Below are 15,941 nucleotides of genomic sequence, written 5' to 3'. Positions count from 1 at the left end.
ATTAAAAAACCCATAAATCAATTAAAATAAAAACAAAAACAAAAAAAAATTGAAATCGAAGATTACCCATAAAATCCAGAAAATTGAAAAAAAAATTAAAACCCAGAAAATCGAGAAAATCAAGAAAATGAAGAAAACATTAAATTAAAACCCAGAAAATCGAAGAAAATTAAAACCCAGAAAATTAAGAAATAAAAATCAAAAAAAATTAAAATCGAAAATTACCCTGAAAAAAAAAATAAACGAAAAAATACCCAGAAAAAATTGAAATCGAAAACCAAATAATAATCCCAAAAATTGAAAAAAAATTCAAACCCAGAAAAACTTGAAATCGAAAAAACACAGAAAAAAAAAAATTGAAGTCGAAAAAAAAAATCAAAATCTAAAAACAAAACCTAGAAAACAACCCCAAAACGCATGCATGAAAATTAACCCAGAACTCGATTAATTAGCCCAAAAAACGATTATTTTAATCGAAAATTAACCCAAGAAAAATCGAAATAAAATCTGAAAAAATATTTAAATCGATTAATGAAACCCAGATCAATAGAATTAAAATCCAAAAATCGATTTAAATCGATTAATTAAACCCATAAAAATCCAATTAAACCCAAAACTCAAATAGCTAAACCCAGAAATCTCAAAATAAAGAAAAAAAAAAACCTCAAAAAACCACATGCATGTACCTAGAATTATTATGCATGAAATCTCTAACAGAGAAGAGAGATAGAAGGAGGAGAGAGAAGGAGAAGGAGGAGGAGAGAGAAAGAGAAGGAGGAGCGGCTGAGGGAGTGAGGGATTAGGGTTATATATGGGGCGGGTTTTTTTTTTATTATTATGTAGGTGAACCGGTTTAGTGGCACCGGTTCAAACCGGTGCCCTTTGTATTTTTGGCACCGGTTTGAGTTGAACCGGTGCCATTTCTCTTGGTCTGAAATTCCGCCCATTTTTAGGCAGGTATTTGGCACCGGTTTGGCCTGAACCGGTGCCTTTTGGGGGTTGCCTTTTTGTATTTTTCTACTAGTGCATTTAAATTACATTTTAAAGTAATTCCACCTAGGTCAAAGGCAAAAGAAAAATTTTATCCTTTTATTTTTTTTCCTAGTATTTCATCTTACATTTCTAATGGACTGGTACAAACTTAAATTTGGTGCAACTTTGTGAAGCTATTGAAGCATGCACAATGACATTCGACAACTGTAGGAAAAATAATAGTACTACTGTAGACACCTATTTGTGTCTTCCCAAAACCAAACCCAGTGATGAGTACCTTTCACGTCGAATCGTAATCGAATGAAGTGAAAGTGTGGAAAGTCTAGTGTTGCGGATAGTTAAATTTCTTTTCTCTTCTCTCTGTTTTTGAAAACTTATTTTAAGAAAACAGCCAATCCAGTTTGGTTGGTCCATGATATGGGTCCAATAGTAGTGTAGTTGGATGGGGCTTGCAAAGAGCTTTCCAACGATATATTATAAGCCTAATTCCGATGAATATTAAGGGAATTATGGCAAATTTACTAAACTGGGCCCGGTTTGAGCCTTATATGCGGCCCAATGATCTAGGGGAGAGCCTAATATGATTTATCATTCCTAATGTAATTAGGAATGGTTTTAGTCTTCTAGAATCTTCTAGAAGGTTCTTTTCATTCCTAATTCAATTAGCATTGATAAATTGACTTTTGACTTTTCATAGTTTTAATTAGAATCAAATAGCATTTTCGAGGAAATTATATGATTTTATCCTCCATTACGGTAAACTTATCTGATTTTCGAAAACGCGTTGGAAATAAGCTTGGCGCCTAACCCCAGGCCTTGGCGCCTGGAACCAGGCCTGGCGCTAGCCATTGGCGCCTTGCGCTAGTGTTGGTGCCTGACGCCAGTTAACCAAGGGTGGCGCCAACTCTGTTTTCTGTGCGTCAGACTCTGTTTTGTTTATTTTATCTTTTTGGCTGATTTTCTCTATAAATATCGTATTAAAAACTCCGTTTTCATTCACCAGTTCTCATCATTCACGATCACCTCATCTACAATCATTAATTCTTTAGCATTCTTTAATTCATTCATCTCTCTCTTTTTCTAAACTTTGTTTTCTCATACAAAATTCCGCATTCGCAAGATCTAAAAACGCCTAGCCATATTCGAAGTTGCCTTCGCCCTAGACGTGAAAGGTTTTAATTTCTGAGGGTTTGGTCCCAAATCTCTATTTCAATTATTTAATTTAATTGTTTTGTTTTATTATTTTCCTTGAAGTTACTAGCGTGTGTATTTTGTTATTAGAAAGAGGTACGAGGCATCAAAGTAAGTACTTTATGGTTTTAATTGATGTTATGATGTAGAAATCATGTTTACATTGTTATTATGATATTCCTAGTATCATGTCTAGGTTAATTTTAATATTAAATATGATTGTTACGATGCTTCCTATGTTCTTCCTAATATTTATTCATGTTAGTATCATGTTAGGGCTAAAGATTTGATTTTTATTGCTTAGTGACATGCTAGGGTTTGTTATTAATCTTGTTAGTATCATGCCTAGGATCTTGCTATTATTATGCTTTAATATTAACATGAATATGAATATGATTGTGATTATAATTGTTGTAATTTATGATGATTATGATTATGAACATTATTATTATTATTTTGATGATGATCATTTTATCTATGATGATATTATTATTATTGTGATTATTATAATTATTATTATCGTTATTATTATGTTGCTTGATTATTTATATTTATTGCTTGATCACGCCTTTTATGCATGTTTAAAGGGAATTTGTACTTGTAATCACGATAATTAATAATCTTCTTTAGGGTTAATTGTGATTATAATTCAAGTGATCGCCAATAATAGTTTATTTGTGCATTAAATTCAACCAACATAGATTAAACAGGTTTAGGGTTAATTCTAATGATTGCATGTTAATTAGAAAGCGCACATGAATACGATCAGAATAAAGTAGAGGCCTATTATTAGGGCAGGTTCAATCTCTTTTAGGTTGGATTTGTACCATCATCCCCGAACCCTTATTTGGTTCTAGACCTTATGGAGTTGACGATCTCTTGGATCGTTAAGGGGTGTAACCTTCACCTCGTGAACGGTTTACAAGTTCCTAAAACTTGTTGGCGACTTTTTTGCTCTATCTTCTTTCCCTTTGGACGCCACCGTATTTTAGTGTATGATCACAGTGGGGTTCAAGCTAGTGGGATTAAAGCTTGAAATTATTCCCTACAGTTTTTGGCGACTCCACTTGGGAGGATTTCTATTTTAATTCCTGAATTTGTTTCGGCAATGATTTAGAATGAGTGGATGAGACTCGAAAAGTTCTAAGTATTTTATGTGCGTAATTTTGATTAACATTATTGTCATATGCATAAAAAAGATCTCATTGGAAAGACCATCCGTAATGAGTTACAAACATAGGATTTTACACGTAGGAAATTTGAGAAATATCTTTCACAACTAGGACCGAAATAACACCGCGCGAAACTGGAAAATTTTATCGAGCACAGAAAGCTGCTGAGGCATGTGGGAAGTAGCGTCAGGGGCCAGAGCATTGGCGCCAGCATTTTAGTCGTAGCGCCAGACGCCAGTATTGGCGCCAGGCGCTACAGTTAAAAGCTGGTTCCAATCTCTGATTGCTGGCACCAATTTCCCCAATACCGAGCCAGAAATATGCACTACAACAAAATAAAGCAAAGGTAACAATGGAAACCATTGCCTAATATAAAAAAAGTGTTGCCTTGTAGCAAGGCAACACATATGAGGCGTAATTTATGCCCCCGTTGTCTATTCATAAGGCAACACATTTTTATTCAAAGACAACAATTTTGAAAGCCAAGGTAAAATGATACATAAGGCAACACTTTTACAAAGACAACAAATGAAAAATGTTTCCATCTAAGGAGATAATTAAAAAATGTTTCTAAATGTTGTCACTCCCAAACATTTAGTAGTTGGTAGGGTTCGAACTTGTGACCTCAAAGTCACAAGTTGAGTTTCCTACCAACTCTACCTAACTTGCTTAATACACACACACACACACACACATATACATATACATATGTATACATACATATATACATATATATATATATATACACACACACACATATATAAATGTTGTTATAGATGGAAACATAGATATTAATGTTACATTTTCAAACAATAGTTTTGTTATTGTTATCTTTTCATGCAACAATTATTATATTTGTTGTCTTAGACAAGAAAAAGGTAACACTTTAAGCAAATGTTGCCTTATATAGTCTAGAGTAACACTTTTTTTTCCGTTACTTTAGTTCAAGGTAACAAATAAATATTGTTGCGTTAGATTATTAAGAGTAACATTTCTGTAAGTGTTGCAATCTTAAGTGTTGCCTATTCTCATTTTTTTTTGTAGTGATGCGTTCTAATTTTGACCGGTTTTTCGTATTGTTTGCTCGATCCTACTTCCTGATTGAATTTTTTCTCACTTTTCTGAAACCCATATGTGTTCTACATATGGACATAACCCTCTGGGAATTCATGCTCCATCTACCCGATTGAGCGCTCTGTGCAACAAAGGGTCAAAGGGTACATCCGAGATGTTGAATTCACCAAACCATGGAAGCGAGTTTTCCTAAACTCGTGGTGTCCCATCCACTCGCGCCAACCCTTCACGGTTAGGCTTCCGCGCGGTGCATCCGGACAATTAACCATGGACCCTCTATTGACTAAACCATATCCCGAACTTTAGAGAATTAGAGCCATGGTTAGGTTGCAAACGCATTGCATCATATTGTGCCTACTTGACTAATTGTGCATTATTTGTTGTGCATATATATTCTATGTTTCTCCTAACCGTTTGTTTGACTTGTGTTAAGACTAAATAAACCGATTAATGACTAAAGGACTTTGTTTAATTAATTAGAGCTAATAAATATACCTAAAATCGAGTCATAGTTCCTTTAAGTCAACCCGAATTTTTATTCCCGTATACTGCACAAGCGTCAACTTGTTTTGGTCATATCTGGAGTTCTAGAAAGAACTACGAGTCGTAAAGCCTATGGATCTGTAGCCCCAAGTTTTAGCTTTAATTTGGCGTTGGTTTCATCCTAATCAGAGTCACAGATCAAAAGTTATGACTAAAATACCACAGTCTATCTAGTTTAATGCATATACGTGAAGTCTTAACTTAGTCTTTGCTTGAGTCTAGTCACATAGTCTAGCCACATGGTCATGACAAGAGTCTCAACATGTTACCTACACTCACTAGTCTTAGCACACACTTTGAGTACACATCACCATGTCCATGTCTTAGGTTCATGCATGAGTCGGTCTTTTCCGTCGTTTAAGTTGGGGGTACATTTTATTCCTAGTTCTTCATATCCCTCCATCTACATCATTTTTCCTCCATATTCTATTCCATTTTTTTTTCTTCACTTCCTCCATCCATTGCATGTTGAATAAAGTTTGATTCAAATAATTAACAATAAGTATCCCCAAATTCCTTTTCCACAGTACTTGGTCGAGGAGAGAAGGGCGATTAATCAAGGACAACCTCTTTGTTCAAGTCTCATGTTTTGATAAACTGATTCGTCAAAAGAGGAAGGCTAAGAAGATAATGGAAACTCAAGAGGAAGTTAATGAACTTAGGAGTCAATTGACTAACGTGACTGAGACACTGAAGATACTCACACTCAAGATCGATGATCCCGTGAAGCAACAACAAATGGACCTCATGCAAGAGAGTTTAAGCAAGTTGTCTAGCGACTACAAGTTTCAAGAGCTTACATCACAAGGGGTCTCGGTGGACAAAGATCTTCTTCCGCAGAAGTTCAATGCCAACGACATCCCAAAATTCAGAGCAATAGATAACCCTTATTTTTATCTAAGAGCTTTCAAAACTATAATGAACATTAAGGGTATCGTTAAGAAGGTTTCCCCCTCTCTGTTCCCACTATCTCTTGAAACCGTTTGCCAACAATGGTTCTTCTCCCTTGACAAAGAGAAAACCTCTACCTGGGAATCGATAGTAAACGCTTTCGTTGATAGGTACAAGTGCAATATCCAAGTTGAAACCGACCATAGACAACTTGAGATGCTAAGACAAAAAGAGAATGAAGGTTTTACTTCTTTCTTTAATAAATGGAGGGAAACTTCCGCCAAGATGATTGAGGTCCCCACCGAAAAGGAGTCTGTGAGGATGTTTATCAAGAATCTCCAAGAAAAGTATTCAAACCACTTAAAATATCAACACAACTTGAATACTTTCAAGGCCGTTTATGACATCGGAATTGAAATCGAAGACGACCTCGCAAAGCAAAAAGCTACTAACAGTAGTAACCACGGTGGCTGGAAAGGAAAGAAGAGCGACAATCCTTCTTCTTCCGAAAACGCCCACTCTAGTAATAATGTTAGTACCTTTGACCATAATGGTGTCTTAGCCATGGACAATCAAGGATCTAAAAGGAAACCCAGGCGAGAGTTCACACCCATTGGAATGACCTACGATGCTGCTTTCGATCGTCTCTATGATCGAGGATTAATCAAACCTATTGGCCCTACCGAGGATCCAACACCAGAAAATCGATATTCGAGATGGAATCCAAACTCCTATTGCAAGTACCATCGAGGGCGCGGTCATACTACTGATGAATGCTACAGGTTTCAAAACCTCATTCAAGATCTCATAGAAGCAAACAAGATCCCATTGCCTCTAGCTAGCGAGAAGACTGGGTGATGATGAAGCGAACAACACAAGACAGAGGCGAGTTGCAACGACAAGATTTCATGACCTCTTTTTTTCTATTTCTTTTTCATTTTTTTCCTTTCCCCAATAAGTCTAGCATAGGCACCTTGTCTTTTCCTTTAGATTAATTTTGTAGTTTTTTTTCCTTTTCCTTTTTTAATAAAATGAGCATTTATTTCCTTGCATATGATCATCGCATTATAGTGCACCATTTAAAAAAAAAAACCATGTCGAATTAAGCACAAGGTATACCAATGATTTAAGGCACCCCTTTGTAGCCACATTATATCTCCTTTCACCTTTCAAATATACATCCTTTTCTCATAAGCCACTTTGAGCCTCGTCTAACGATAGACCTCTCTTTTTCAACCTACATCTACCTAACCTTGGGATGGGATGGTGTGAATTTATGCAATCTCAAAGGCTTGAGTGAATTCAAAAGATTAAAATAGCAAGAAAATAAGTAAAAAATAAATAAAAGTGTACAAAAGGGAAAGTGTTCCAATGTCTTTGATATGAAAATATCTTTGATATGAGCACGTCTCATATTGCGTCTCTTATCGAGTGCTCGGTACCGTGCCTGAGAAACATGAATGCCAAGTGAGTGATAGACCGCATGGTCGAGATTGCCCACACTTGTAAAAATGAAATAAATGCTAAAACAAAAGAGAGCTAAAAAACAGTAGAAACTAAAGCATGAAAATACAAAGATTCAGAAGCAAGGTTGCACACCTTGGGGGCTTGTCTAGGGTCTTGAGCCTTTATCCCCTTCTTCTTCAAACCTTTAGCCTAACCACGTTCCAACCCTTAAAAAGACCTTTTTGAGGTATACATACTTGTGCGAGGTTCGGCTAGAGCTACGTTCGGCCTGATTCCTAACGGATACGTAGGCAACCTCACATCGAGGTGCGGCCGTAATAAACATGCATTCATATTCACATTCACACACTTGCACCATGATCATATCAAAGGATATCCTACGCTCATCCCTATTTACTTAGAGCTAGACTTGGGGGCTTGATCCTTATATCATTAGCTTACCTAGCCTAAGAGTCACCATCATTTGACTCTTTTCAATAATATATTTTTCCACACACTTAGATCTTGTGGCCTAGCTTTAGTGTCACTATCACACATTGCACAGATACATGACCAAATATACTTCCCTTAGGAACCCTTTGTCATGAAATCTTAATACAACGCTGAAGCATGCCTTGTCATATCAACATCACTCATCATTGCATCACGAAGCATGAAGTACTTAGCCTCCGTGCCTAAGTTACCCAAATGCTTTCATCATTGAGTCAACAATTGAGATAGCCTAGGATGGATTAATCCTTGCACCTTGAGAGATAGTATCAAATGACATTTGACTAAGCTCATTCAACATGCATCTTCAAAACTTCGCTTCTTTATTTTTTGCGTCTTTCTTTTTCGGGAGAAAGTCGGTACCCTCCACAAAAATGACGGAAAATTTTTGTTTTTTTTTGCATTTTCGAGTCGCACGATCACATTACAATGCACACACGAGTCATGAGTCACACGTGTCATTTCAATTCGAGTCGAGTCAACCTCGAGTCAATCACATCGAGTCAAGTTTATACCTTGAGTCGTGTCAAGTTATTGAGTAAAGCAACATTAAACCTTAGGTCAACCCTAAGATATTTAAGCCTTAGGTCACCCCTAAGATGGTTAAAGAAATTGGCAAAGTTCTATAGTCAAAATAAATACAGGTGCAGCAGAATAGGGAGGACCCTACTCCAATTCCTGGCGCCAGAAATATCTCAGCAACGACAGAGCTCGAAGCCTCTCAGAAAGGTGATTTCGACCTCATGCAGCAATTTCGGGTTCCTTGGTACGCCAGTTAGCCCCTATAAGCAATTTGACATGATTAGTAGTCGGCTCGATTACAATCGTAGTAAGTGATTGACCTGACAAAAGATCGTCTCACTTAGCTTAAGCGCCTAAAACACTGGCTCATTACAATCGGTTTAAAAGCAAGCACTTAAACGACAATATTTCCAAATATGGATTGTCGAGCATTCTTCTTAAACGACAATTTTTCCAAGATTGGATTGTCATCTCTGGCAAAGTTTCCAAGCGTGGATTGTCGTGCTCCTTCTTTATTGGCAAGTTTTTCCAAGTTCGGATTATCATTCATTCATAGATCGCTGGCAAGTTTTCCGAGATTGGATTGTCATACACCCAGTTCTCTATGGCAAAATTTCCCAAAGGATTGTCGTAGGTCTCTACTCATCATAAATTTCGGCAAAAGTTCCTCAACGTGGATTGTCATTCATTTCAGCAAGTGGCAAATTTTCCCGAAGTGGATTGTCGGTCGACTCTTTCTTGCAAATGTTCCAAGACGCGGATTGTCAATAGTGGCAATATTTTCCCAAAAGGATTGTCGCATAGCGTTGGCAAGTTTCCAAGGTGGATTTCTTTCAAGAGTTATATTCCAAGATGTGGATTGTCGATCGTAGCAAAGTTCTTATGAAAGATTGTTACGAAGCATTGGCAACTTTTTCAAAAATTGGATTTTGGCAAATTTTCCGAGGTACGGATTGTCGCTTCATCGTGACAACATTTCCAAGGATGGATTGTTACGTGGCATTGACAACTTTCCCTAAATCGGATTGTCATACATCATACAAGAGTTGTGTTGGCAACTATTCCCAAATAAAAGAGGATTGTCGACATACTGGTTCACAAGCAGCAAAGCGCCGACGTATTGGCATGGCAGCATTAAGGATTAATAAGAAGTGATCTTTTCGAAGACTATCACAGCGAAAATTGAACATATCAAAAGGAAGCTCTTTGTTCAGAGACGAGTGAACATCGAAACAGCAAGGTGGCGTTCCCTAGCTTGCGGAGAGTTGTCACAAACAACTGGAGGTAATTTCGGGCGAAGTTGTCTTCGATCATATTCCCTTAGGCATGGAAGATGGTCATAATGCGGATGGAGATTGTTTCAAGGGAAATAATCTTCGATAGTATTCCCTTGGACGTGGAATATTATCAATTCGGATGAGGATTGTTTCAAGAGAATTAATCTTTGATAGTATTCCCTTGGACGTGGAATATTATCAATGCGGATGGGGATTGTTTCGAGAGAAATAATCTTTGATGATATTCCCTTGGACGTGGAATATTATCATAGCGGAGGAGGATCGTTTCAGGCGAAGCAATCTTCTAATTTGGAAGCAGTTACGGGCATAGCGATTTTCAAGCGGGATGGCATTCTCTAGCTTGCAGGAGGTCATCAAAACGAATCAGTTATTTTCAGAGAAGTGTGTTCGACGGTGCAAGATACGCGTTTCTTAACTCTTTTATCTGTTTAACTAACGCTAGTTTTGCAGGTATCGGCGTTACAAGAGTGATTTAGGATCGCAGAACGTTCTGAATCATTCTCCGTCCCTATCGATACTTTGACTTTTGTTTTCAAAACTTGCGTTTCTCCAAACTCAGTCAAAGTGGGGGCTTCTGTAGACACCCATTTGTGTCTCCCCAAAACCAAACCCAGTGATGAGTATCTTTCACGTCGAATCGTAATCGAATGAAGTGAAAGTGTGGAAAGTCTAGTGTTGCAGATAGTTTTAAATTTCTTTTCTCTTCTCTCTGTTTTTGAAAACTTATTTTAAGAAACACAGCCAATCCAGTTTGGTTGGTCCATGATATGGGTCCAATAGTAGTGTAGTTGGATGGGGCTTGCAAAGAGCTTTCCAACGATATATTATAAGCCCAATTCCGATGAATATTGAGGGAATTATGGCAAATTTACTAAACTGGGCCCGGTTTGAGCCTTATATGCGGCCCAATGATCTAGGGGAGGGCCTAATATCATTTATCATTCCTAATGTAATTAGGAATGGTTTTAGTCTTCTAGAATCTTCTAGAAGGTTCTTTTCATTCCTAATTCAATTAGCATTGATAAATTGACTTTTGACTTTTCAGAGTTTTAATTAGAATCAAATAGCATTTTCGAGGAAATTATATGATTTTATCCTCCAGTACGGTAAACTTATCTGATTTTCGAAAACGCGTTGGAAATAAGCTTGGCGCCTAACCCCAGGCCTTGGCGCCTGGAACCAGGTCTGGCGCCTGGCGCTAGTGTTGGTGTCTGGCGCCACTTAGCCAAGGGTGGCGCCAGCTCTGTTTTCTGTGCGTCAGATTCTATTTTGTTTATTTTATCTTTTTGGCTGATTTTCTCTATAAATATCGTATTAAAAACTCCGTTTTCATTCACCAGTTCTCATCATTCACGATAATCTCATCTACAATCATTAATTCTGTAGCATTCTTTAATTCATTCATCTCTCTCTTTTTCTAAACTTTGTTTTCTCATAAAAAATTCCGCATTCGCAAGATCTAGAAACACCTAGCCATATTCGAAGTTGCCTTTGCCCTAGACGTGAAAGGTTTTAATTTCTGAGGGTTTGGTCCCAAATCTCTATTTCAATTATTTAATTTAATTATTTTGTTTTATTATTTTTCTTGAAGTTACTAACGTGTGTATTTTGTTATTATAAAGAGGTACGAGGCATCAAAGTAAGTACTTTATGGTTTTAATTGATGTTATGATGTAGAAATCATGTTTACATTGTTATTATGATATTCCTAGTATCATGTCTAGGTTAATTTTAATATTAAATATGATTGTTACGATGTTTCCTATGTTCTTCCTAATATTTATTCATGTTAGTATCATGTTAGGGCTAAAGATTTGATTTTTATTGCTTAGTGACATGCTAGGGTTTGTTATTAATCTTGTTAGTATCATGCCTAGGATCTTGCTATTATTATGCTTTAATATTAACATGAATATGAATATGATTGTGATTATAATTGTTGTAATTTATGATGATTATGATTATGAAAATTATTATTATTATTTTGATGATGATCATTTTATTTATGATGATATTATTATTATTGTGATTATTATAATTATTATTATTGTTATTATTATGTTGCTTGATTATTTATATTCATTGCTTGATCACGCCTTTTATGCATGTTTAAAGGGAATTTGTACTTGTAATCACGATAATTAATAATCTTGTTTAGGGTTAATTGTGATTATAATTCAAGTGATCGCCAATAATAGTTTATTTGTGCATTAAATTCAACCAACATAGATTAAACAGGTTTAGGGTTAATTCTAATGATTGCATGTTAATTAGAAAGCGCACATGAATACGATCAGAATAAAGTAGAGGCCTATTATTAGGGCAGGTTCAATCTCTTTTAGGTTGGATTTGTACCATCATCCCCGAACCCTTATTTGGTTCTAGACCTTATGGAGTTGACGATCTCTTGGATCGTTAAGGGGTGTAACCTTCACCTCGTGAACGGTTTACAAGTTCCTAAAACTTGTTGGCGACTCTTTTGCTCTATTTTCTTTCCCTTTGGACGCCACCGTACTTTAGTGTATGATCACAGTGGGGTTCAAGCTAGTGGGATTAAAGCTTGAAATTATTCCCTACAACTACGTAGTTCTGTTTAGTGTCATACACTCATACTAAGTGACTAACAGAGAAGTTGTAACTTATAGCTGTGAAGAAAAGAGTTGGCAGCTAATTTATGTCGGAGTGCTGCATCCCCGTAAATTATATTAATAGAGAAATTTAAAAATACAAAGATACCATACTTGGTGTACAATAGTCGTAAAGGAAAACCGAGTTGGTTAAAAAGATCTTACTACCATCTTATTTACTAGTTGATACAACAACACATTTGATGCATTTGTCATACGAACTTGGACTTACTACTATGCTATAGCCACTTATATACGGTGAACGAACATAAGACACTAACTGTCTTGATCATTCCTGAACTTAGCCATCCTAACTGCAATTGCGACATACATCCAGTCATGCACATCTTCAACACACCTAAAGAATGCATGCCTCAAACTCGGTTTCAGAAATAAAGTACCTACAACTCCCCAAAATCCAGTTGCAAATCCTGACATCACCACCAGGTAGAACCACATCGTCTCACGCTTGTCCTCGCTATCTTCATCTTGGCTTCCTTTACCTCCTGAACCATTATTTGGGGAGTCCTTGCATTTCTTGGGAAGTGGGTCTCCACAAAGGTAAGGATTTCCCTTGTAAATCGAGGGGTCGTTGAGGGTTTGCAACTGGTATCCAGATGGAATTTGACCCGAAAGATTGTTGTAAGATAAGTCCAAGGATGCCAAGCGAAATATAGAACCTAAGCTTGTTGGGATTGATCCATAGAGTTGGTTTCTTGATAAATCAAGAGATTCCAACCCATTCAAACCACCTATGTCCTTGGGGATTTGTCCTGATAAGTGGTTGTAAGATAGATTAAGACTCAACAAGCCCGAGAGATTTGTGATCTCGTTTGGAATGCTACCAACCAATTTATTGTAAGAAAGGTCGATGTTCACTAACAAACCTAAGTTAGTTGTATATTCACGCTCATATCCTTCTATGAACTCATTTGCTTTTTCGCCACGTCCAAGCATACCAAACTCAAGAGGCATAATCATTCTCGTAAGGCTGCTCAAACAGTAAGGGATGGTTCCGGTTAAATAATTATGGCCAAGGTCTAAGATTTGGAGGTAAGACAAAGAGCATAACTGATTAGGGATACTGCCTCTAAGTTTATTATTTCTCAACCGCAATATTTGCAACAATGGAAACATTAATGTTGGAATCTCGCCTGATAGATTATTCTCACCAACATCCAAAGCTGCCAAACCTGAGAGGTTATTTAAGCAAGAAGGAATTTCTCCACTTAACATGTTGTCGTTTAAATTTAGATAAAGCAGATCGAAGCTGTTAAGGCAAGGAATATTTCCTAAGAGCTTATTGGATGAGAGGCTTATAAATACAAGGCTCGATAAATTACCCGAACAACCAGGAATTTTCCCAGAAAGCCTATTCTTTTGAAGATCTAATGTCGTGCAGGATGTAAAATGGCATATAGACTTTGGGATTGAACCATTCATCAAGTTGTTGGATAGGACAAGTGAAGTCAAACTAGGCATTATATGATACAAATGTTCTGGAAGTTGCCCTGAGATGGAATTATAAGACAGATCAATTCTATTAGCCTGATAATACACCTTATTTCTATGGCTTTCACTTGGCATAATATAAATAGGCAAGATAATGAGTTATGGGAGAGAATTAAAATATTAAAGTTAATGGGAAAGTTAGGACAACCCGTGATACTGTTATAAGAGATATTCACATCAGAAAGAGATTGCAAATTATGAAACCATTTTGGCAATACCCCTTGGATTCCAGCATTAGACAAATCCAATTTGTAGAGATACTTTTGTGTTTTGAGCCATTGAGGTAGTTGACTATTGATCCTGCAGATGCTGGCTAGGAAATATTGAATTTGGAAGGGAGGCACCCAATTAGAAGGCAACTTTAGCGTTAAGTAGCTTTCAAGCATACTCAAATAAGTCAAGCTTGAAAGATTAGCAAAGTGAGTTTCAGACAAAACTGCTGCTTCTAATGAATTATAGGAAATGCTTAAAACTTCCAAGGCTGATAACATGCCTAGAGAAGTTGGAATTTTACCTGATATGCTGTTATTCCTAAGAGAAAGGTACTTTAGGCTTTGGAACTCCTCTCCAAACCAAGTCGGTATACTACCACTAATGAATGAATTGTCGGACAAATCCAGCCACTCTAACTTAAAATGGGTGCAAATGGAGGATATATTTTCACGAAACTCCAACAACTTCACTTGTAGTTTATTATAATTCACATCTAGATATTTCAAGTTGCATAAATTGCGTACAAGGTTCCAAATATCCCCTCCTTCAATACCAGTGAAAGCGTTGGATCCTAATTCCAAGTATACGAGACTTATAAGTTCACCTAGCCAAAGCGGGATTTTAGAATCAAAGTGATTATATGAAAGGTCAAGGTATTCAAGAGAAGTTAGGTTTTGAATAAAAGGTGGAATATAAATCTGATGATTGTTTGTTAAGCTACACCCAGACAAACCCAAAGCAATTAAAAAAGGAAGTGGCCCAATAAGTGAATCTATCCAATCATGTGCCTGACTTAGATTCACACCACTTAAACCTAGTAGACGCAATTGCTCAAGACTAGAAGCCCATTTCAAATTTTGCACAAATAAATCAGGGTCTTTAAATCTGTTCACAACTTGCAAATAAGGATTGTAAATTGATAGATCGAGGACTTGCAAGTTAGTGAGATTACCAAGCTCAGGGGGGACTTTTCCATGAATGTTATCGTATGAGAGATTAAGGTACCTGAGTTGGTTCATGTAACCAAGGAATTTCGGGATCTTGCTATAGCTGAAATCGTTGATGCTTACATCCAAATGATTAAGATAATTCAATTTTACCAAATAAATCAAAGATGACTCCATCTTTCTTGCTGCAAACAAATACTCAATGGAGGTAAATCCATAATCATCCTCTGAGATAGTGCCATAGAGATGAAGTTTGACGACATGACCGGTAGTAGGATCACACTTTACCCTACGCCAGCTGCAGCAATCCTCGCCTTCCCACGAAGACGAAACATGTTTGTTAAGGAAGGTAACACTGTCCTTGAATTGGAGCAGTGCCTCCCTTTCAGAAGGTATACACCCCAACTTCACCAACTGGCTGTTGTTGGAGTAGTATCCACTACAATTACACAATATTAAAGTTTTCATAAACGAAATAAAAAACAGAATTGTAAGAAAACAATTCATTTTTATCATATTTTGTTTTTGGTGATTTATTTGGCGGCAAAGCTGTATTATTAAAGTAAAGTGGAGAAGTGCTTTAAGTGATAGATGCAAAATGAAAACTCTTCTCATCATACTTTTATAGACAAAACCAACTCTTATTCCGTTACTCGGTCATACTTACAAAGACACGAACTAATATAATTTCCATGTCAAAAAAGCCAACAAGAATTTGATGGATTGTGCAATTAATGTGGTGAAACTGTGCAAGTAGTGGAAGAGTCACGGTTTACTTTAAGATTTTAGAAATTAAATTCTGAAAAAAACAAATGTTTTTATTTAAAAAAAAAAAAAAAAAAAAAATTTTAATACACAAATTCTTTTATTATGTTTTTGGTGTTTAGAGAGCCACAAGGGCGGGGTGAGAATCGATCCCAGGATCTTCTGAAATCGGGAGGGAAGCTCTAACCACTTGAGCTACTCTCAAACTCTTTTACTATGTGGCTTGTCATATCATGC

The 15,941-nt window shown here is 36.6% G+C and overlaps 1 protein-coding gene across 1 annotated transcript; it reads right to left on the bottom strand.

Annotated features, from left to right (window-relative positions):
* Positions 1-12,543: 12,543 nt before the first annotated feature.
* LOC145557380 (receptor-like protein EIX2) lies at positions 12,544-15,407 on the bottom strand. Its single transcript, XM_081618560.1, has 2 exons — positions 13,937-15,407; positions 12,544-13,778 (listed from the first exon to the last, which is right to left on the bottom strand). Exons 1-2 carry the CDS (start codon positions 15,405-15,407, stop codon positions 12,544-12,546), a joined length of 2,706 nt encoding a protein of 901 aa, XP_081474686.1.
* Between the last annotated feature and the right edge of the window lie 534 nt (positions 15,408-15,941).

Source organism: Chenopodium album, chromosome 9 (assembly GCF_948465745.1).
Source record: "Chenopodium album chromosome 9, dcCheAlbu1.1, whole genome shotgun sequence".
NCBI lineage: Eukaryota > Viridiplantae > Streptophyta > Magnoliopsida > Caryophyllales > Amaranthaceae > Chenopodium > Chenopodium album.
This window is presented reverse-complemented; position numbering and strand designations above follow the sequence as displayed.